The 22,975-nt window shown below is 44.0% G+C and overlaps 1 protein-coding gene across 4 annotated transcripts in view; it reads right to left on the reverse strand.

Moving 5' to 3' along the window:
- The window catches only part of NTN1 (netrin 1), a 197,134-nt gene that overhangs the window by 159,874 nt on the left and 14,285 nt on the right, over positions 1-22,975 (reverse strand). The window contains exons 1-2 of one of the 4 annotated variants that reach the window (XM_074319333.2): positions 22,403-22,676; positions 20,563-21,644 (exon numbers count right to left, since the gene is read on the reverse strand). In XM_074319333.2, the coding sequence (XP_074175434.1) occupies positions 20,563-21,580 (1,018 nt within the window). In that variant the 5' untranslated portion in view covers positions 21,581-21,644; positions 22,403-22,676. The other 3 variants (XM_074319332.2, XM_019755249.3, XM_019755250.3) reach the window with 3 other exon arrangements.

Raw genomic sequence — 22,975 nt, forward strand, 5'->3', positions numbered from 1 at the left:
CCATTCAAGTTCATGATTCAGTGAGTTTTTGCTGCTATCAGTATAAAACAACCAGCTTTGTCCTATTTAATGCAGTCTCTGAATACTACACTGCAGATACTATTTTGTAACCCGTGCTTTTACTTGGTGTTCATTTGCCTTATTTGCTTTTACACATCCCATAATTTGAAAATGTTGGATGACTTAGTCACTTCATTTGTTAAATACTGAGAGTGAGATGTGAGAGTCTCCCACTAATACTGTGTTTTTGCTCCAAGCAGGCAAAACTGAAAACAAGGAGATAGAGTATCTGAAGAATGTAATCAATAAAATTGATTTAATAAATATATTGAAGTATGTACCCTGAAAACAGAGTTCTCTATCAGTTCCCATAGAATATAAAAAAAAAAGTGTTCTTACACACGAGATTATTTTTTAAAAACCTTACCAGCTGCAATACAATAAAGTTGGAACTTAAGAACAAAATATATTTTTTGAGGACCTATTCTTTCTGGAAATAAGAATCTAATTCATAAATAACACCAGCAGCAAAAAGAATATCAAAACTACAATGATGCAGTCATTATCAAAACAGTGACAATGAGAGCCGTGCAAATCCAAACTAATAGGAAGAGGTCAAAGCTACTCTAGAAAGGACAGGTACTTGCCCGAAATGGCTTTACTGCTAAACAGTAAAGATAAGAAAACAATGGTATTAGTTGAACTGAAAATTAAACTAAAAACATTAGGAGGACCACAAAAGCCTAAATAAGAAATTAATAAAGATAAAATAGAAATTAGAAAATGAAAAACAATTTAAAAATGTTCAAAAACAAGTGGGAGGCTAAAATAGTAGATAAGACCCCAGCTCAGAGAGCAGACATATCCAGCTTGAATTACAGCCCTGGGCTTTGTAGCTATGTGACATCTGGCAAGTTAATTTTCTGAACTTCTCAACCACCTGTAAAATGGGAATAAAAAACAACTCACAGAGTTGTAAAGATTTTAAAAATTTGACACTGCATACAAAGTAGTTAGTTAGCACAGGGCCTGGCACACAGCGAGTGGTCAATAGATATTATCAGGTGTCATTCTCATCACTTTCAAAAATGTCAAAAATACAAACCTATGCAAAGAGAGAGTGAGAATAAATATTCAGTATTAAAAATTATAAAAGTGATAGGGCCACATATGGAAATTTTTAAACATGTTTTTAGTGGTTACTATATACAACAATGCTTAAAAAATGAAAATCTGGGTAAATGATTATTTTCTTGGAAGAGAAATTACCAGATTTGACTCAAAAAGCAGTTGAAAAATTCCTGCATAAACATACAAGCATGGAAGAAATTGAAATGGTTATCAAATAACTACTTTCAAAAATGGCACAGGGCCCAGATGGGCTAATTCGAGCAAATCTTCAAGGAACAGATATTTCTCATGCTACTTAAATTATTCCAGACCACAGAAAAGAATAGTAACTTCTCACTTCATTTTATAAGGTTAGAACAGCCCTGATACAAAAGGCAATATGAACAGAAAGAAAAAAGTTCAGACAAATCTCACTTTTAAACAGATATAAAAAGTAAAAAATAAATATTAGCAAAAAATAATATATCACCAAATACTTTCTTCCAAGAATGTTAGGATACTTTGGACTTACAAAACCACAATGAGATACCACTTCGCACCCACTGGAATAACTATAATCAAAAAGACAGAGAAGAATTATTGATGAAGATATGGAGAAACTGGAATCCTCATATGTTGCTGGTGGGAATGCAAAAAGGTGCAGCTGTGCTGGAAAACAGTCTGGCAGTTCTTCAAAAGGTTAAACACAGAGTTAGCATGTGACCCATAATTCTACTCCTAGGTATAAATCCAAAAAAAATAAAAATTCATATCCACACAAAAAACTGTACATCAATTTCTACAGGAGCATTATTAATAATAGCCAAAAAGTAGAAAATGTCCATCAACTGATGAATACATACATAAAATGTGGCATATTCATACAATGGAATATTATTCAGCCATACAAAAAATGAAATACTGACACGTGCTACAATACGGGTGAACCATAAAAACATTAAGCTAATTGAAAGAAGTCAGTCACAAAAGGCCACATACTGTATGATTCTATTTATATAAAATGTCCATAATAGGCAAATCCATAGAGATTAAATAGATTAGTGGTTGCCTAGAGCTTGCGTGGTGGTACAAAGGAGTGAATGAGAAGTGACTACTATTGAGTTCTCGTACAAGACTTCTTTTGGAGACGAGAAAAATGTTCCAGGATTAATTTTAGTGATGTTGTACCATTCTAAACATATTAGAAACCACTGAATTGCACACTTTAAATGGGTAAATTATATGGTATGTGAACTATGTTTCAATAAAACTATTAAAAAATTAGGAAATCAATTAATGTAATTCATTACATTAACAGTCAAAGCAGACGTACTGTATGATCATTTTGACTGATATAGAAGGGATTAACGTTCCATATATCTTTTAATAATAGTTTTCCTATTACACTTGACGTACAATATTATATTAGTTTCAGGCATACAACATAGTGATTAGACATTTATATAACTTGGGAGGTGGTCACCTCGATAAATCTAGTACCCATCTGACATCATACATAGTTAGTACAATATTATTGACTATAGTCCTTATGCTATATTTTACATCCCCATAACTATTTTGTAATACCAATTTATACTTTTTTTTAATTTTATTAAATTTATTGGGGTGACAATTGTTAGTAAAATTACATAGATTTCAGGTGTACAATTCTGCATTACATTACCTATAAATCCCATTGTGTGTTCATCACCCAGAGTCAGTTCTCCTTCCATCACCATATATTCGATCCCCCTTACCCTCATCTCCCACCCCCCACCTCCCACCCCCCTTACCCTCTGGCAACCACCAAACCATTGTCTGTGTCTATGAGTTTCTGTTTCTCATTTGTTTGTCTTGTCAATTTATACTTTTTAATCCCTTCCCCCTTTTCACCCCCACAACCATCCTCCCACCAGGCAACCATCAAAATGTTCTCTGTATCTGTGAGTTTGTTTCTGTTTTTTTTGTTCCTTTATCTTGTTCTTTAGATTCCACATATAAATAAAATAATACGGCATTCATCTTTCTCTGTCTGACATACTCCACTCAGCGTAATACCCCCTAGGTTTACCCATATTGTTGCATAGGGCAAGATTTCATTCTTTTTTTATGGCTGAGTTATATTCCTCTGTGTGTGTGTGTGTGTGTGTGTGTGTGTGTGTGTGTGTGTGTGTGTGTGTATCACTGCTTTACCCATTCATTTGTTGATGGGCACTCAGATTGCCTCCATATCTTGACAACTGCAATAATGCTGCGATGAACAATGGATGCACATGTCCCTTAGAAGCAGTGTTTTGGGTTTCTTCAGATAAATACCCAGAAATGGTATTAGTGGGTTCTTCTTTGTCTCTTGTTATAGCCTTTGTTTTAAAGTCCATTTTGTCTGGTATAAGTATTGCTACCTCAGCTTTGTTTATTTGTTTCCATTTTCATGAAATATCCTTTTACTTGCAGTCTGTATGTGCCTTTCAAGCTGAAGTGAGTCTCTTGCAGGCAGCATATGTAAGGGTTTTCTTTTCCATTCAGCAACCCTATCTTTTGATTGGAACATTTAATTCAATTACATTGAAAGTAATTGATAGATATGTAGTTATTGCTACTTTATTATTCATATTTTGATCTTTTTTTCTTTCTTTTTAAAGAAGTCCCTTTAACATTTCTTGTAATACTTGTTTGCTGGTGATGAACTCCTTTAGTTTTTTCTTGTCTGAGAAGCCCTTTATCTGCCCTCTGATTCTAAATGATAGCTTTGCTGGGTAGATTAATTTTAGTTGTAGGTCCTTGCTTTTCATCACGTTGAATATTTCCTACCAACCCATTCTAACATGCAAAGTTTCTGTTGAGAAATCAGTCAATAGTCTTATGGGAGTGCCCCTGTAGGTAATGAACTGCTTTTCTCTTGCTGCTTTTAAGATTCTCTCTTTGTCTTTAACCTTTGGCATTTTAATTATGATGTGTCTTGGTGTGGGCCTTTTGGGGTTCATCTTGTTTGGGACTCTGCACTTCCTGGGCTTGTATGTCTATTTCCTTTGCCAGGTTAGGGAAGTTTTCTATCATTATTTCTTCAAATAGGTTTTCAATTCCTGCTCACTCTCTTCTCCTTCTGGAATCCCAATAATGCGAATGTTGGTATGCTTGATGTTGTCCCAAGGCCCTTTAAACTATCCTCATTTGTGGGAGGTTCTTTTTTCTTTCTGCTGTTCTGATTGGGTGTTTTCTGCTACCTTATTTTCCAAATCGCTGATTCGGTTTTCTACTTCATCTAATCTACTGTTGATTCCCTCTAATATAGTCTCTATTTCAATTACTACATTCTTCATTTCTGACTTGTTCTCTTTTATGTTTTCTATCTCCATTTTTGTGTTTCCTATCTCTGTGTTGAAGTTTTCACTGAGATCATTGAGCATCCTTATAGCCAGTGTTCTGAACTCTGCATCTGGTAGATACTTGTCTCCACTTTGTTTAGTTCTTTTCCTGGAGCTTTGTTCTGTTCTTTTATTTAGGACCTGATTCTTTGTCTCCTCATTTTGGCTGCCTCCCTGTGTTGGTTTCTATGTATTAGGTAGAGCTGCTATGTTTCCCAGTCTTGGTAGAGTGGCTTTATGTAGTAGGGGTCCTGTGGCGCCCAGTAGCACAGTCTCTCTGGTGACCTGAACAGGGTGCTTCAGGTGTATCCCTAAAATGGTTTGTGTGTGCTCTCCTGTTGTAGTTGAGTCTTGGTTGATCTTGGCACATCAATGGGAGGGATTGACCCTCAGGTCGATTGGGTTTAAGGACTGGTAGTGACTATTGTGGAGGAGTTCTTGTGCAGCGGCTGACCCTACAGAGCAGGACTCACTTTAGCAGGGCTCTGGTTCCTGCCCAGAGGCAGCTGGGTGGTGCTCCGGCAAACTAAAAGCCAGCCACCAGGCACACAAGTCCCAGGGCCTCCTAAGAGGAGTCCTACCACAGGCCAAGTTCAACCTCCACCTGTGCCATGCCCAGGGCCGCTTGGTATGATCCCCAAAGCAATCTGCAGATGTCTTCTACCTGCACTGGGCTGGAGGTGCCTGGGAGAGGTTAAGCTAAGAATCAAGGCTGGCTGCCGCTAGTGCTGGGCTTGGGGCTGCTCAGCACAAGATACAGGGCATGCTGAGGCCAGAGGATGCTTGATTGGGATTTGTGAGCCTTTGAGAAATTTTAGGAAAGTCTGCAGCACTAGTTTATATGGAAAAGCCACTGAAAACTACTTGCATGAGCCCACAAGTTGGGTGGGGTGGGTGTCAGGGAATCACCAGGGTGGGGCAAACAGTCTTAGCCAGATTGAAGGAGACTCGGATATGGCGGTCACCTGCATCTGCATACTGGGAGCAGGCAGGGCTCAACAAAGGAACAATAGCCTCTGTCAGCACTTCTGTCTGGAAGAAAGCTTCCCCTCCAGCAGTCACCCTGAAGCCAGACAATGCAGTTCCTCCCCTTATGTCTCTGCCGCCTTCAAGCTGCTGCTCCAGTGCTGGAGCTCAGTGTGAGTGAGCCTATCAGTGAGTAAGTATGTGTGCAGGCCCTTTAAGAGGATCGCCTGGGACTCTGCCACCCTCACTGGCCAAAATGTCGGCTGGTTTTCACAGCCAGAAGTTATGGAGACTTCTCTCCCTGGCACTGGAACTTTGAGCTGCTAAGCCTGGTGTAGGGCCCTTCACTCCTCATGGGGTCCTGCACTGCTGAGATGTCCCTCCCGATTTTTAACCATGACATACAGGTATGGGGACCAGCCCCTTCCATGTCTCTGCCCCTCCTACCAGTTTCCATGTGGCTTCTTCTGTATATCCTTAGATATAGGTCTTCTGTTCAGCTAGACTTCAGGTGATTCTTGATAGCTGTTCTGTAGTTTGGTTGTAATTTTGATGTAGTCATGAGAGGAGGCAAGCACAGTATTTACCTACTATACCATCTTGACAGAACATTCCACATATTCGTGATTTAAATCAACAATAGCAACAAAAAGAGCAAACTGCCAGCTAAACCAGTAATAGACATCACTTCACTGAGCACAATAAAGAGTATCTATCTGAAACTAGTAACCAACAACATAATGATGAGACTCTAGAACATTCTCACTCAAGTCAGGATCAACACAAGGGTTTATCTTACCATTATTATATGGAAGTTCTATCCAATGTAGTAAGATAATAATAAAAGTACAAGTATTGGAAAAGAAGAGCTAAAATATTCATGATTTGTGAATTATAGCTGAACATGAAAAAGTCCAAGAAAAAGAGAATTAACTGAAACACTTTGAGAACTAATTTTAAAAGAGTTAAGTACAGTTGTTGGTTATAAAAGTTACATAAAAATCAACAGCTTTCCTACATGTCAGCAACAAAATGAGAAGAAAAATAGTAATCAAAATTTCAGAATAGTAATCAAAATTATAAATACATAAAAATAATTTTTTAAGTGTGAGGCTAATCTAAACAAACTTACATACTCTATAAAAGAAGATATAATAAATGAATAAATGGAAATGTTCAATGCTTCTGGCTTGTAAGACTTAACATTGTAAAGGTACTTACTGCATACTTATTGAAACGGCTAAAATTAAAAAGACTGACTTTATCAAATGCTGGTGAGGGAATGGAATTGGGAAAACTGGAACTCTTATCCACTGTTAGTATGAATGTAAAATGATACAACCACTTTGGAAAACAGTTTGGCCGTTTCTTAAAAAGTTAAACATAGACCTACCACATCATCAGTCATTCCACTCCTAAGTATCGACCCAAGAGAGATGAAAGCATATGTCCATGTAAAAACATGTTTAGGAATGTTCATAGCTGCTTTATCTGTAATCGCCAAGAACTGGAACCAACCTAAACGTCCATTGGCAGATGAATAGATAAACTGTGATACAGCCATACAATGGACTACTACCAGAAATAAAATAGAGTGAACTATTCATGCACATAACATCATGAATGAATGTCTAACTAATCATGCAGACTGAAAGAAACCAGACAAAAAAAGAACATATACTATATGATTCCATTTATATAAAAATCTAGAAATGGCAAACTAATATAACATGACAGAAAGTACAACGGTGGAAAAGAGCAGATGTGGGAGGAACTGTCAAGGAGCATTAGAAAACATTTTGGGATAATGGTATGTTCTTTATCTTTATTGTGGTGATGGTGTCATAGGTATACACAGGTCAAACTTACCAAATAACACTCTTTAAATATGTGCAATTTACTGAACTTCAATTATACCTCAATAAGACTTGTTTTTAAATTTTATCTGGAAGAACCAAAGAGAAACACACAATTTGTGATTTTTATCCAGACTTACATTCTATCCTTTTGATATCCTAACAACCCTAGTAGAAACACTTAAATATTCAAATCGTTAAGTACAACAGTTGTATTGATAGTTACAATCTAAAAAGTGTAAGATTATCAATGATCACCAAGTTTCTTTTAACAATATTGCCATTACATTAACAATGGTATTTGTATTGAAACTTGACAAATTCATCTATAGCCTATGTATAAATAAATAAAAATAGCAATGAGATTAACTGGGAAAAAAAAAACAATGAAAATGAATAAATGAGTAAATACTGAGCCTACCAGCTTTTGAAATACACTATCCAAATAGATATGAAATGGCAGGAAAATAGATCAGGGAAACAAAATGGAAAATCCAGAAAATAGATCCAAGTTTACATAATACTTAAGTACTTAATAAACGTGGCATCTCAAATCAGTGAGAATTATTTTTTTTAATAATTGTCATTGAATAACTGGCTAAATCTTTGATTAAAAAATGAAGATCCTTACCTCACACCATATATGACAATTAATTCCAGATGGATGAAAGATTAAAATATATGACTCTGAGTTCTGGCAACAACGGAGACAGAGCTAATGCAGAATCTCTACCACTGCCAACATCCATAAATACTAGATAAATGTAACTTTAAAAATATTAATATTTAATGTGTAGCAGCTCACACAAGAAATAAAAGGACCCCAGATACTAAAGGAACTAAGACTATGAAAGCCAAAATATTAAAAGAAACATTGAGGCCATGGTGATCATGAAGTATGAATGAGTAGGGAGGGAGGAGACAAGAGGAAAGAAATATTGGTTATTAGATGTGGAAATAGGTCGTAACGGCTATAGGCTTGGGTTTTAGTACCCACCCACAGACATAAGATGGTGCCAGGAGTGAGAAATAAGACCCTGCATTCTTTCCTTTATCAGGTATTTCATGAGCATCTACTATATGCCAGGCCTCCTGTAAACAAAACAGATCAGATTCCTGCCCTTACATAAACTTACATCCTGACAAGTGTTAGAATGGAACAAATCGGAGGATGTTAATAGACATAGGTAAATTAAATAGTATGTTAGAAGGTGGTAAGTGTTATGGGGGGGAGAGAAAATACTGGTAGAGCAAGATAAAGGTGATCAGGAGTGTGCGTGTGTGTATATGTGGTGTGTGTGAGAGAGAGGGAGGGAGAGAGGGAGGGCTAGAGATAGATAGGTAGGTAGGTAGACAGACAGACAGACAGACAGACAGACAGAAATAAGGAAGCTGTTCAAGGATATTAACTAGGATAGTCAAGGCAGGCTACACTGAGAAATGACAACTGATCAAAGACTTGAAGGAGCTGAGAAAGTCATCCATCTGAATATCTGGACAGACCGAACTACCAGGAAGAACAGACTGTGGGGTTGAAGGACAAGGGTATAGGCAGGGAGACCAATTAGAAAACTAGCAGTAATCCAGGTGGCAAAAAAGCCTGGACCTTCCAAATGTACCCTAAGTGACAAGGGGACTAAAAATCTTTGTCCATCAACCCAAGGTGACAGCAAAAGTTTGTCTCTACCCAAAACTCTTGAGTAAAGGGAAAAAAAGTCTTCAATAGGAAAAATTAAACCTCAGACCTGCTAGAGATCAGAGGCAAAAGGCATTCTCCTCATGTGATACAGGAATTTCCAAAGTGATTAATTAATGGAAAAATCAGTCCCAAGACAATGATCATTCTAGGATGTTTGGCAAAATCACTTGATAGGAACATTTCCAGAACTAAGACCAGTGGGATTTCTACAAAATCCCAAGTAATGATAAGTGCATAGTCAGATAGTACAAAGCACACAAGGAAATCATTCACCATGAGCAAAAATCAGCAGACAAAACAAGCAGAAGGATCAGTCCCCCACAGAAATTAAGATCATCCGTCACACTAAAAAGAACTATAGGATAAGTTATGTTTAAGATTCTTTACGAGGTAACAATGCTGGGCAAAAGACAGGTATTGAAGAGATCGTACACTATGATTTCATTTACGTGAAGTTTAAGAACCAGTAAAACGAAATCCATGGTGTTAGAAGTCAAGATGGTAGTTATAGTGAGAAAAGGACATAAGAAGGCCTTGTGGAAATGTTTTATTTCTTGATGGCTGAGCTAGTTACACAGATGAGTGGACTTTGGGAACATTCATCCAGCTGAACACACATGATTTGAAGAGAAAAGACTGGCTAGCCAGATATGCCAGAGGGCAAAGAAGGAACGGGTCCCATGTCTGGCCCTCCCCAAATGGCAGCACTGGTGACTGAGAGGTGGGGAAATTCCTGGTAGTTTTGGAGGGCAAGCCTAAGTGAGGTCCCCCAATCAGAGCCTGAGCAGTTTTTTGAGAGAACCCCAATGGAATGGAGAGGGTAGGAAATACATCACTCAAGTTGTAGAGCTACTTCCAGTTGAGATGGTATTGGAGGGGAATGGGGAATGTAGATTAGAAAAGTCCTCAGGAAGAAGGTGTATTCCACTGGAACACAGAAGATGGGAGCTAAAGATGGTCTTTGTGGCCCAACCCCTCATTTTACGGAAGAGAAAAATGAGGCCCAGAAAAGTAAAGGGACTTACCTAAAGTCACCTCTGATCCCCAGTATTAACAGTTTTCCTTGACAGGGTATGTACAGAGTAAAGACAAGAGGCAACAAGGCACAGTGGTTGAAAAGCAAGACTCCGGAGCCACACCACTTAGATTTTAATTCCAACTCCACCACTTGCTAGCTAGCCATGTGACCTTGGGCAAGTTCTGTATCCTCTGTGTGCCCCGATTTCTTCATCTGTAAAATGGTGTACAAAACTTTCTACAAAATGTACAACCAATGTATAACTGCTATCTACTACAGCTGAACAAATACCTACCCAAGGACCCAGTGATTCCACTTCTAGACACACACCCAGCAGAAGTGCATCCATATGTGCATCCAGAGACATGAACGAGGATAGTCGCAGCAGCATTATTTTTAATAGCTAAAATCTGGAAACAACCCAAATGCCCACCATAAATGAATCAGATAAATAAATGTATATATGTATATCATAGATCACTATAAAAAGCAATGAGAACTAGAGCGGCTGGATGGCGCGGTTGGTTAGAGCGCGAGCTCTGAACAACAGGGTTGCCGGTTCGATTCCCACATGGGCCAGTGAGCTGCGCCCTCCATAAGTACATTGAAGGACAACAACTTGGAGCTGATGGGCCCCCCAATATTCCCAAATAAAAAATAATAATAAAGCAATGAGAATTAATAAAACTACAACTATCCATGGATAAATACCACAAATGTACTACTGAGTCCAGAATACAATTCATTTACATAAAGTTCAAAACCAATGTATGGCAGGTAGGGGGGCTAGTGACTGGAAGGGGGCACAGAGCAGCTTGTGAGGTGCTGGTATGTTCTTGATGTGGGTGCTGGTTATTCAGGTAAGGTCACATGATGAGAAGTCTTTGAGCTGCTTACTTATGACTCATGTGCTTTTCCACGTGTATGTTATACTTCAGTAGAGAAGTTTACTTAATAATAATAACAGAACCCACCTCATAAGGCCATTATGAGGAGTAAATGAGGTATGTTTGCAAAGTGTTTAGAACACAGCATGGCAACAGTAAGAGCTACAGAAATGTGTTGTGCTTGTGGAAAGGTGAAGTCCAAAGTCTAAGATGAACACTTTGCCTCTGGGGGTCCTTCCTAGGGCCCCTCTGAACCCCCTCCATGACAAAACATGACAGCTTCTCCCTCCCCATCCTTCCTCACATACCAACATGGTCTTCAGCGGAGCCGCCAAGACACTAAGACATTGAAAGCCCACAGAGCCAAATAACGTGCCCAAGCTTACACTGCAGGTAGAATGGACTTAACCTCTGAAGGTAGAGAGAAGCTCTCAACCATAATCCCTAATACATGCATCCTGGCATTTCATATGTTATTAGATAAAATGCGGTGCTCTCTGATCTTGATTTTAGAACTAAATATTTTCTACAAATCAGGAAAATTTGAACTTGCTTTTCACTTTCACTGGATGTTCTTCTGCAGAGACCTTTGGTTAAAAAAACAAACAACAAAAACAACAACAAAAAACCCAGCTCTCGATTCCTGGTTCCAGCAATAAACTACGATGAAAAATACAGGGGAATGCCCAGTCCATTCTTCCCTAGCATTTCTGGGTATCATGATGGCAAGTCTACCAGAAAATGTGGTTTAAAAAGGATTGATTTCTGTGGGTTGGAGTGAGGAGCAATTTCCTCCCTTGTGGCAGCTGGGAAGGCCGAACACTTTCTCACCGTGAATTCTCTCCAGGTCTGAGCCATGAAGTGAGACAGGGCTGGGTCTGGGAATAAAGAGTTGGCTGAGAGGAACCTGCCCACCTCTGAGGTCTGGCTTTAGGCAGAGGAAACAAGTTGGCTTCAGGACTCAGAGCAGGGAGGCCAATGTCCAACAGCCCTGCCCTGAGGCGCCCAACCCAAAGGTACTTTCATGTTTCAGATGCCAAATTCTGTATCTGTAAACACAATGTGTTTCCTTTTTCATGCTGGGGTTGGGACTGTTATTGTTCAGCATTTTCTGCACACCGGCCCAGATGTAAGCAGAGCACTGAGGGAAGTAGCCTGTGAAGAGCCCTCGTCTCTCAGGGCCACAAAGATGTGGTTTGGGGTCAAGGGTCCAACTTCTCCGGTGGGAAGAATTACACCCCAACCCAGGCAGGGCCCACAGGGGCGGGGGGGGGCTGACCCAGGTTGCAGTGTAATTTCCTTCACGTTTCGGGGCAGTGGTGAGCTTTTGCCCCAAAACCTGAGGCAGTTCTGGAGCTCTCCCAGTCCAGAGGACCTGCCTGGAGAACTTCAGAGCTGACACCCCTAGAAAGACCACTCATTTCAGGGAACTGTAGTTTCTAAAAAATCTTGACATGGAAGAAAACAACAAAAACACCATGATAGACCAAATGCAGGAGAGAAAAGTGAACTGGACGAAACTCTAATCCTTCCATGATACAGGAGCCAAATCCGAAACCTGCTTCATGACCCTCAGCACCTCCCAGTGTCCACAACATTTGGCAAAGTTCCTCACATTGGGGGCCCTCCCATGTTTACAATTAGTGCAAGTGTACAAGTATTCACCTTTCCACATGCACAGCCTCCCCAGTGAGAGTGTATTTCATCTGCAGGTAGGGTATCCACTTCACTCCTCTTTACATCCCAGTCAAGAGCCACCTGACCACTGAACACTCCAGAAATGTCCACTTACAGGATACTTCCTTTTTTTTTTTTAATTTTGGAATATTGGGGAACAGCTCCAAGTCGTTGTTCTTCAATCAAGTTGTGGAGGGCGCAGCTCACTGACCCATGTGGGAATCGAACCAGCAACCGTGTTGTTCAGAGCTCGTGCTCTAACCAACTGAGCCATCCAGCTGCCCCACAGGGTACTTCTTTGTCTGCAGGGTGGGGCAGCGAGGAAAGGTCTTCTGAGACGGAAAATAGCATACGGCTTTCATCTCTTAGGCTATTCTAAGTAGTAATGGCTGCCCTGGTTATTATATTGAGAAGGATTCTAATACCCTAAGACCATTTCTGGACTTAGGAAAAAAGAGTGCTGTGATTGAGTAGCACTGTCTGCCCTGGGTTCAGAATGGGACAGTGGTGGTACATTTGCTAGACACTCACCACGGCCACTCCAAGCAGGAACAGATGAAATAAGCACTGACACTGGTAATCAGGCAGGCAGGAAGTGTCCATCACTTTGGGACCTCAAATATGGAATATAGCACAACAAATAGGCCCCCAGGAAACTAAAACAGATATCTCATTTCCTTGTTACACAGGACTCAATTATTCAAATCCAGCTCCTTCAAAGGTCCCTGTAGTCCTACAGGTTGTCTGACTTCGGTGTGGAGCTTCTGGAATGTGTGAAAATTGGACAACAACCAATAATCTCTCATCTGTAGGCAGAAAAGGACTGGAGGAAAATCTAGAAAATCTAGCAATAGCACTAGCCAGAAAGGAACTCGGATGGGCCCCCAGCTAAAACTCAGCCACCTGAAAGAGGGCTCAGACCTCACTTAGGCTGGCCTGAATCCTCCACAGAGAGAGATTTCCAGCATCTCCCTCCAGGCACTAGCTGAGTTGGAAAGATTCTTTAGTTATCAGTTGACGTAATGAACCAGGCTGTTACTTTCTGCTTTTCAAGGTTCTCACCCAACAGATTTTCTTTGACCTCTGAAAAGAAACTTGGAAGTCCACCATACCTACAGAGACATCTTTCTTCTGCGTCTTTTTTTTTATATATATACATAAATGTACTGCAACATGAATTCATTTCAACTTAACTGTAGCTACTATACTAATCCTGATGGCAGAAGGGTCAGTGACGTCCAGGGATGACCCTAACATAGGTAAAGGCAGAGCACACTGCTCCATTCCTTGGAAGCAATCCTCCACACCTGTCCCCTCGGATGACATCTTCCCTTGTTCTCTGAGTGCCATCAGATGCCTCTGATAGAAATGTCCATTGCAAAGGAGGCTGGGGGCAGGAACTTAACACATTGTTTGTGGGAAACGAGTAAACTCGTCATATCGCCTCTAGTTGGAACCGGCAAAAATTTTGCAAAGTAAATAAATAGAGACCTCTTTTTAAACTAAAACACTGAAAGTTTCATAGAAAAATATCAAATAGATCGAAAGATATGAATATTTTACGGAAAGTCTAATTTTGGCAAGAAAATGTCAAAAAAGCCCTGCGTTACGACGCGATTTGGCGGGAAAATGCCCGCTTACATTAAGTGTTGGAAGGAAAAAGCTCAAAGTAGAGGCATTCTGCATCTCATCCATCATAGGGCCACAGTCCCTTCTCTCTGTCAGAGGGCAGAACCAGCACAAGATAACGTAGCCAGGGCTGAATACACACCTAGCTAATGTCTCCCAGGAGCTGGGGATGGGAAGGGAACATTATAGGCAGAGGACTGACAACTGAAATGGGCCTCTGCCTTCCGATGTGTGTGTGGGGGTGGGGGGAGGGGTGTTTCACATGAATTATACAATGTTTCAAAGGCAGATTAAAATCCAATTCTGAGTTTACAATAGAGATACATTTTTGAAATAAGAATGGGGAATACAACAATACTGAACTCACTATGTTGTGCTATACAAGTCAAACCTCAGGACAGCAGGCAGTACAGAGGCAAAGAGACCTGTGTCTAGAGGACTGTCCCAGGCAGCTCACTTATTTCAGAACAACCGTGCCTTGGAGCTGGTTGTAATAGGACATGGCTTTTATGTGACCAGCCTTCAAAACAAGCACTGCTAATACGCCCTCCTCTCTGTGTACACAGTGGCGTCACTGAATAAGCCAAGATGTACCCTGCAGACCTGTCCACACTTAGATCAGTTTGTGTAAAAATTGCCCTTTGGTGGCAGGGACATCTGTTTTTGCAAAGTTTCGGTTCCTTGTGGCAATCTGATTAATGGAAGCAAAGCGCACATAAAGCACCCAGTACAATGCCTGGCATTTAGTAGGGGTTTGTGGTCTGTTTTCAGAATGCAACCTGACAACCACCTTGGACTGACATTCTAAACTCTGCAGTTCCCCGGCCACCCAAACCAATGCCACACCTTTCGAGGCTATGGAGACCACAACGGCTCATATGTGTCTTTCCAGATGACAGGCAAAATGCTGCAGGCCTCTTTGCAAGTATTAGGCTGAAAACCTGAGCATTTCAAAAGCCTTCCTACACCTTCAGTCTCCCTCTAATGAAAAGCACTGCAGAAACCCAAGGTAAGATTATCACCTCTATAAAGGAAGAAGAAAATACTGGCTCACAAAATATCTGCGCTTGTGCATGACAGATAAGGTTGTTTTATAATCCAGTTCCCTAGAGAGCCATTTATTTTGGTGAGGCCAGTGTGCATAGCAGACACCATACAAGCCATCAAGATAACGCGAATACCAACCCAGTGGACTTTTGAAGTGTAAACATAAAAGTCTATTAAGAATACAATGTTGGTTTAATCCCAAGACAAAAAATTTACTTAATGAAAAGCACAACTCATCTCAAGAAGGAAATATCGATACCAGCTGTGAGCAGAAAATGAGGGGATTCCTTCCAGGGAACATTTGAATTTCAACCCACTGCCTTTCCAGTATTTTCTCTGGACATAACGTCTCAAATACTTTTCCGAGGATCTCATTTTTCTGTAGGAGGAGGAGGAGGAGGTCAGAAAGAAGTCTGGGCAGGGCCAAAGGAGAGCTCGGCAGAGCCTGGAAACGCAGAGACCGGCCCCCCAAGGTTTGCCCTGACACGACTCTGTCTCTCTTCTCTGGGGAGCGTAGAGACTAGCCTCCCTGCCCACCAGATGCCAGTGACGACCGCAGCAAGACGTTCCCTCCCGCTGCCATGGGGCCAACAGAGATAACTGACAGCCCTGCGCTGCTGACACACATTAGCTGCCCCTACTAGCACCACGTCAGTGACGAGTATATGCCATTAAACTCCTCTCTTTAGTAACAACACTGCCAAGAAATTTTTCAGTATGTTCCAGAGAAGCAATGGGATTCTGGGTACTAAGGAGAAAGGAGAAGGCCTTATTAAGGACGATCTTCAGAAGGCGTCCTTGAAGAGGATTTTCTGATTACGAGCTCTAGTCTACCACCTTTGAGAGAGATCACAGTCCCTGGAATCAAGAAAGACTTGGTCGTTAACAACACCTGTGGATGCTGAGACCCCACAAGGAAGTCTTTGAACACTCTTCACTTATATTCCTAACTCCCAGCTCCCACTAGGCCTGATGGCCAAAATGAAGCAAAACTTCTTATATATAATTTCATATTTAGGCAAGTATGAATAGAATAAATGTAATGTAATATAAGATAGTATTATATAACATAATATGAGATGGAAATCACCTGCAGTTCTAACAAGAAGTAACAGGTTGTTCCAACTTTTCTCCTATACATGGATATGTAACTGCCGTTCATCCATCCATCCATCCTATGGGGAGGCAGTACAGAGGATGCAATAAAACAAAGCATAAACATCAGGCTGGAGTCCCAGCTCTGCCACTTACTAGCTGTACAGGCATGTCGTCCTAATAGCTAGTAGGCTTTGGGTAAACCATTTAATGTCTCTAGGTTATGGTTTCCTCATCTGTAAAATAGAAATAATAATAGTGCCTATTATTAGCATAGTCACCATGATTAAATGACTAAATTAATGTGAGTGCATGGCAAAAAATTAGCACTCGAGAGTTAATCGTCATAATGACAATAATTATAATAATTACTATGACTATAAAAACATTCACTGAGCTACAGCGATGTGCCAGGCTCTGGACTAGGCAGCAAATAATGTTAGCCTTCTGATTTTGCTAGAGTCTTTAGCAGGGCATTAGATGTCTCATGGCAACATCATCAATATAACCTCCCTCTCTTCCTGGGGATGATGGTGGGCCCAAACACCAGAGCCATTTACAGCATGAGGAACCCCCTCCCAAAGCCACGTTTAAACAATTACGAGCATTATGTTGCAGGTACCCATGACCATAGGCGGCCAGCCCAGCATGGTGCTCATCTTGCAGAGACGTCTTTTGTGTGGGTTTTGGGTTTCAGCTGGGCAATGCAAAGCCATAGAGTGAGTCGCAAAACGAGTTTTCATAAGCTCACCCTGTCACAAACCAGTCGGGTTCATGCTGACATCCCCACAGTAAGATTAAACAGCATGCTTCTTCAGGCACTAAATACTAACACAGCTCCGACGTCAGGGGGACACTGATTAAAACTGATGTCAATAATTTATGAAACACAATATGGTCTTCAGATGCTGAAAGAAAGAAAAAAGAAAGGAAGGAAGGAAGGAAGGAAGGCAAAAATGGCCTAGCAACCCAGGTGGTTTAAAATTGTTCATGTATTTTCCCTTCAATGTACACATACCCCACCCCCACTATGCATGTAAGTGCTTCTTTACACCATGATTGTAAGTGCACATGTGTAGAAAAGCATGTGAACATTGCTGATACATATGAGCGGAAGAAAGTATTTAGTTATTCCACTGAGAGCTGTCGAGGTTGTAACGTTATACACAGTCTTGTCTTTCATATTGTTTTGAGAGGTTTTGGGGGTTTTCTTTTTTCCGGAAGAAATCCAAAATTGCACGTATAATAAAATTGGGCTTTACAAAAGTTCACATTTATTCCATAGAGAACTCAACCTTGAAACAACACCAAAAAGAAAGCTTGACCAAAGAAGACCTATAGGATATATGCATTTCTCAGTAATCCGAAAGTACCTTGGCCCTACGTAAAAGAATCATTTAGTCAAATGCTAATATCAAAGTTTTCTTTAAAAGTTTTAGGGTTGGAGGTGGTTAACCTGGGGAAAGCTGCCATTTTAGTTGATTATAAATTGTCTCGTTGTTTTATAAAGGCAAAACCAGAACAGCACAGTGACAATGCTTCACTTTTTATCAAGACTGATTTTTTGGAATAAGAAAATATATACTTCTCTACTTTGCCGTAGTTGTAAATAATCTGGGTAGCTTGACTTTATATGTCAACAGTGTGAGATTCACAAGATGGGATTACGTTGGAGGGGAAAAAATCTGAGCTGCTGATAGTACAACAGTTAGGGTTTGAAGGATTTATTAATGCTTTTTCTTAGCACACTGCTCTGTAGTGTCTCAGAACACCTGTCAAATACTAATTCGTTCACATATCTCCACTACAGGACCTTTTCATAAAAAGCTCGACCTTTAATTGTAAATCACTTTTAAATTGTCCTTGCTGGCTTTCTCTTTCACAGAATGATGGAAAAATCACTAAGACTTTAATTAAGACTTTATGGGAACTTAAACATGACTTTCCCGGCTGTATCTACAAGGTATCAGAAAATCTATTCAAAAAGGAAACTAAATAACTTTTTAACATAGTTGAATTGGCTTGTTTTTATAAGATGACTGAATAATTGGCAAGACTTAAAGATACTTTAACTACTGAGAATTAAAATAACTTCAGTAAAAACCAGAAAATAGCCGATTATTTGTCATGTAGATTATGTACTTATTAGGCCTAATTAAACTTCTTGAGCAAAAAGGCTTACTAATTACATTAGTTAATATGTTGATTGCTCAATTTGGCTTTTAAAAAATGGTCAATCCAATTTGTGCACATAGTTAGTGCTTTAGTCAAAATACGAAATCCTAAGCTATAGAGGTTATTTCAAGTGTATGGCCATTGTTATAGCAAATGCGGGCTATGCCTCCACATCCAAAGTGTCAGGGAGAGACAGGGGTGGCTGGTGTATCTGAAAAATACTAACGCTAAGAGAAATCTTCAAACCAGTAAAATGTTACCACAACATCCAGTTTATTTGCCTCAATGTATTATTCACTTGTATTTGTCCAATTAGACCCTGCTGGTGACAATTTGAAGGTATCTTTCACATGCACATACAAACTAAAACTGATAGCAAAACCCTGGGAGGCCCTTGGAATGTCAATACAGGGTTTTTACGCACAAAAGGAAGAAAAGAGGAAAGGGGGAAAGGAAGAGATGGGAAAAACCACCATTTCTGAAGGAATTCAGCAGATCAAAGGAATTTTATTCTCAAAGAACACTAAGCCCGGGTGTAACTACTATCTCACTGCGCAATCCTGAAAAGTCTCTTCAAACTGGCAATCAGTTCTGTCCCTTAGAGGAGGAGGAAGAACAATTCCGTCTGCTAAAGCGGGCAGACACATTGACTGAAAAATGGAGGCCCGGCCATGCAACAGGAGGCACAGCCCTCTGCAGACCAGGACGCTTGACTGGGCCTCAGTGCCCACCCTGCTCTCCAAGACATGTTTTCCATTCGCTTGCTCAAAAGTCTGCATCCGCAGTCATGAGGCACAAACTATTCGACAACAACATGACACAATTAATCAGAACCAGACCTCAAAACGTGTGTTTGTGGGGACCAGCAAACTTTGCAATGTGCCTCAGCGGGTGAAGCAACTGAAGAGACTCACAGTGGCTATTTGGGGGGGGTTGGGGGTGGAAAGGAAAAATATCCATCTGTTCACAAAAGAGTGCACACCAAATGGCACTTTACGATCTAAATAATTTTCATTAAAATAAAATGAGGGATTTGGAAATTTACATCTCATACTGGAAAAGTAAAGTATTGTCTTACTACCCTCCCCCTCCTTTTCTCCGTCACCCCCCACCCCCGAACCTGATGCCTGAGAGTTTCTACAGCAGCAAAGTTGTACAATTCAGAAACAGAACATATCCCTTTTTTAAGCCTCATTTCTGAGCCAACATATTCACCAGTGCCGGTTTTGTCAGATTTCTCTTTCAGGAACTTAAACCCCATTAAAAGGCGAGAATCTGGACCCTTAGTTAATTCAAAACTGTTTAATTTCACCAAAGCCTGACACTAACAAAAAAATCTGGTATACTTCTTTTTTGGACCAGGATTGAATTGGTTTCAAATAATTACTGAACTCTCCTTTGCAATCTGTAGATAGTAATTAATTTAAATCACATCATTCTTTTGCTAACACAAACGCGCTATCTAAAAGAAAAAAACAACTTTTTTTCAAACCATAAAAGACAAATGAAGGGCACAGGAATGATACTCGTGAGGTACCGAACTGGCCCCTAACTGCAAATCCTTTTGCCATCTCCCAAGGGATTTGTGGTGGTGGGGCTGGAACTTCCCGGGAACCGGGCCGGGGTCCCCAACAGCGCGCCCAGCAGCAGCCCTAGGAAAGGGGTGGGGGGTGAATCCCAGGGTCCCGCCAAACTGAGGGGAAGGCAATGAGTGTTTGCATTTGGATCCGGGGTTAGGGGGACAAGTCGGCAAAATTTCTGCGAAACCCTCTCCCCGCAGCATTTCCCGTTTCTTGGCTTTGCAGTGCGCACTGGGAGCAAACCCGAGCGTCCACCTCCAGCGCCACGCAAGCGAGTGGACCTGCTCTCTGCCCTCCCGGGTCCAGGATATCCCGGAACGCACCTCCCACCATTCCCTCAGCGGATGATACTCGGGTGCAGCCACAGCCCGCGCACCGGAGAACCCGTAGCTGCGAGGCCCGGGAGAAGCTGACCGCGTCCCCGCCCGCCTCCCGCATCCCCGCGGCGCCCCACTCACCCACGCACTCGTTGGCCTCGCGGGCGGTGGCGCGCTGCCAGGGCCGGTCGTAGTGGAAGGGCTTGCAGCGGTCGCACTCGGGACCCGCCGTGTTGTGCCTGCAGTCGCACACCAGGCTATCGTCGCGGTCGCGCACGCAGCGGGCAGCGTGGCCATTGCACTTGCAGCGGCCGCCCACCTGCAGGTCCGACACCGCGTAGAAGTACGAGTCGCGCGCCAGCTCCGAGTCGTCCTCGTTCTCGTCGCCGAACGTGTGAAGGCGGCTGAAGGCCACGCGGATGTCGGTGGCCGTTACCCAGTCCTGAAGCACCGGTGAGTTGTCGAAGTCGTGAGCCGAGGGCCGTCCGTCCAGCGTGCTGAAGGCGATGAGGCCGCCCGAGAGCGGACGCATGTCAGTGTGCGAGTCGGTGCACACGGCCTCTTGCTCGTTCTGCTTAGTGATGGGCGCGCGGTGCGGCCGGTTGTACATCTTGCGGCATTGAGTGGAGTAGAACTGGAAGGGCACCCACGTGCGCCCGTAGTCCATGGACTTGTAGATGGCCATGGACTCGGGCCGTGGCGAGCAGAACTGCAGGCTCACGTACGTCACCTCGAACTTCTTGCCGAGCGACAGCGTGAGCGTGACGTTGTGCGGAAACTGCAGGTAGTTCTCCGACTGCCAGCACGTCAGGTTGTGCGGGTTGTTGAGATCGGTGAGGAAGGCGGGTGGATGCGCCTTCTTGGGGTCCGACGAGTTGCAGAGGTGGCAGGAGCGCAGCCGCTCCTCGCCGCGCTCGCTCACCACGCAGTAGCGCGCCGGGGGCCGGCCGCAGGTACTGGACACGCGCACGTCCTTGCCGAAGGCCGCGTTGACAAAGTCAGGGATGCAGCGGCGCGGGTGGCCGTTCTCGTCCGTGCAGGGGTCCGGCTGCGCCGCCTGGCCCGCGAACATACTGAGCCCGGGTCCGCCGCGCACCGCGCCCACCAGGCAAGCCACCGCCGCCAGCGCCGCCAGCGCCTCCCACACTGCGCGCATCATGCTGCGTCCAGCTTGCCCCGGCCCCGCCGCGCCGAGGAGTCGGTCCGCCCGCCGCAGAAGGCGCCTGCGGAGAGAGGGGAGCTGCGCTCAGCCAGCGCACCCCGCGCCCTCCACCCCCACGGCGGGGCGGAGAGCGGGGGCGCGGGCGCACCCTCCGCTTTCCCAACACCAACCCGGCAGCTGACTGCCCGACTCGCTCCCCAGAGTCCCGGGGACAGGCGAACATGGGGCCCCCAAGCCCGCACTGCCCGCGCTTCTTCCCGACCAAGCTGCAAGCCGGGGCCGCGGACCAACGCTCGACATCCCAGCCACCACCGCCTCCACGCCGCCCTAAGGGCATGCCCGCGCCCGCCTACCGGTCCGCAGCCAGCCCGCCTAGCACACCAAGTCGCCGGTGCAGGAAAGCACCGGGTCCTCCAACCCCACACGCCCCGCGCCCCTTCCTCCCGCAGCCTGGGGTCCCTCTCCTCTGCCCCCGATAGCGTCCCCGCCGGAGATTCCGCGTTCAGGACTTTACCTCTGGAAAGGGCAAAAGAGAAAGAAAAGTTTGCCCAGCCCCGGCCGGGGAGCCCGCACGCGGGACGGCGAGAGCCTCTCGCTCGCTGCTAGCAGGCGCGTCCTGCTTCAGCGCCGGCTTGCCAGCTCCATGCCCGGCGCGGCCGCCGCTGCCCCAGCCCCAGCCCTGGCCCGGCAGCCGCCGCCGCCTCTCTCGCCCGAGTGACTACGCGGCCGCCCGGCTCCCGCTGCTACCGCCGCGGTCGCAGTGCTGCCCAGCCCGCGCCCGGGGCGCACACACACTCACGCTCGCTGGCGCGCACTCACACACACGCACGCACGCCCCCGAGGGCTCTGCCGCCGCCGCCGCCGCCGCCGCCACCGCCGCCGCCGCCGCCGCCGCCACTAGCTCCGGGAGTGGGGGGCGGAGGGGAGCGCGGGGGCGGGGGGGCGGGGCCGCCGGGCGGGGCGCCGGCCAATAACGTCGGCGAGAAGCCGCCCGCTCGCGAGCAAAGTTTTCACCCCGGGAAAGAAGAAAGTTAAAGGGAACCAGCCCGGGACACGGAGAGAGCGAGAGCGCAAGCGGGTGGGAACCGGGGAGCCCGAGATAGAGAAGCAGAGACAAAGAGAAAGCGAGAAGAGCGCCCGGGGAAACCCCGGAGAGGGGGCTGGGCCCGCGCGCACCCCATGGAGGGAGGAGGGGCCGGCGGGGGACTGTCAGCCTCTCCCCGGCCCCGCGCCGCCCGGAGAGCCCCGCAGGTTTCCGCCTGCCCCAAGTCTCGGGGAGCGCGCACGCGGGGGGGAGGGGACGATTTTCTCCCTCCTGATCCCAACCAAACACATCTGTGTTTGTTTTCTTTGCTGCGCGGAGGTCGGGCCTTCCTCTAACCCAGCCTGATG

The sequence above is a fragment of the Rhinolophus sinicus genome, chromosome 12 (assembly GCF_057876585.1).
Source record: "Rhinolophus sinicus isolate RSI-liver-muscle chromosome 12, RSI-T2T, whole genome shotgun sequence".
NCBI classification, from domain to species: domain Eukaryota; kingdom Metazoa; phylum Chordata; class Mammalia; order Chiroptera; family Rhinolophidae; genus Rhinolophus; species Rhinolophus sinicus.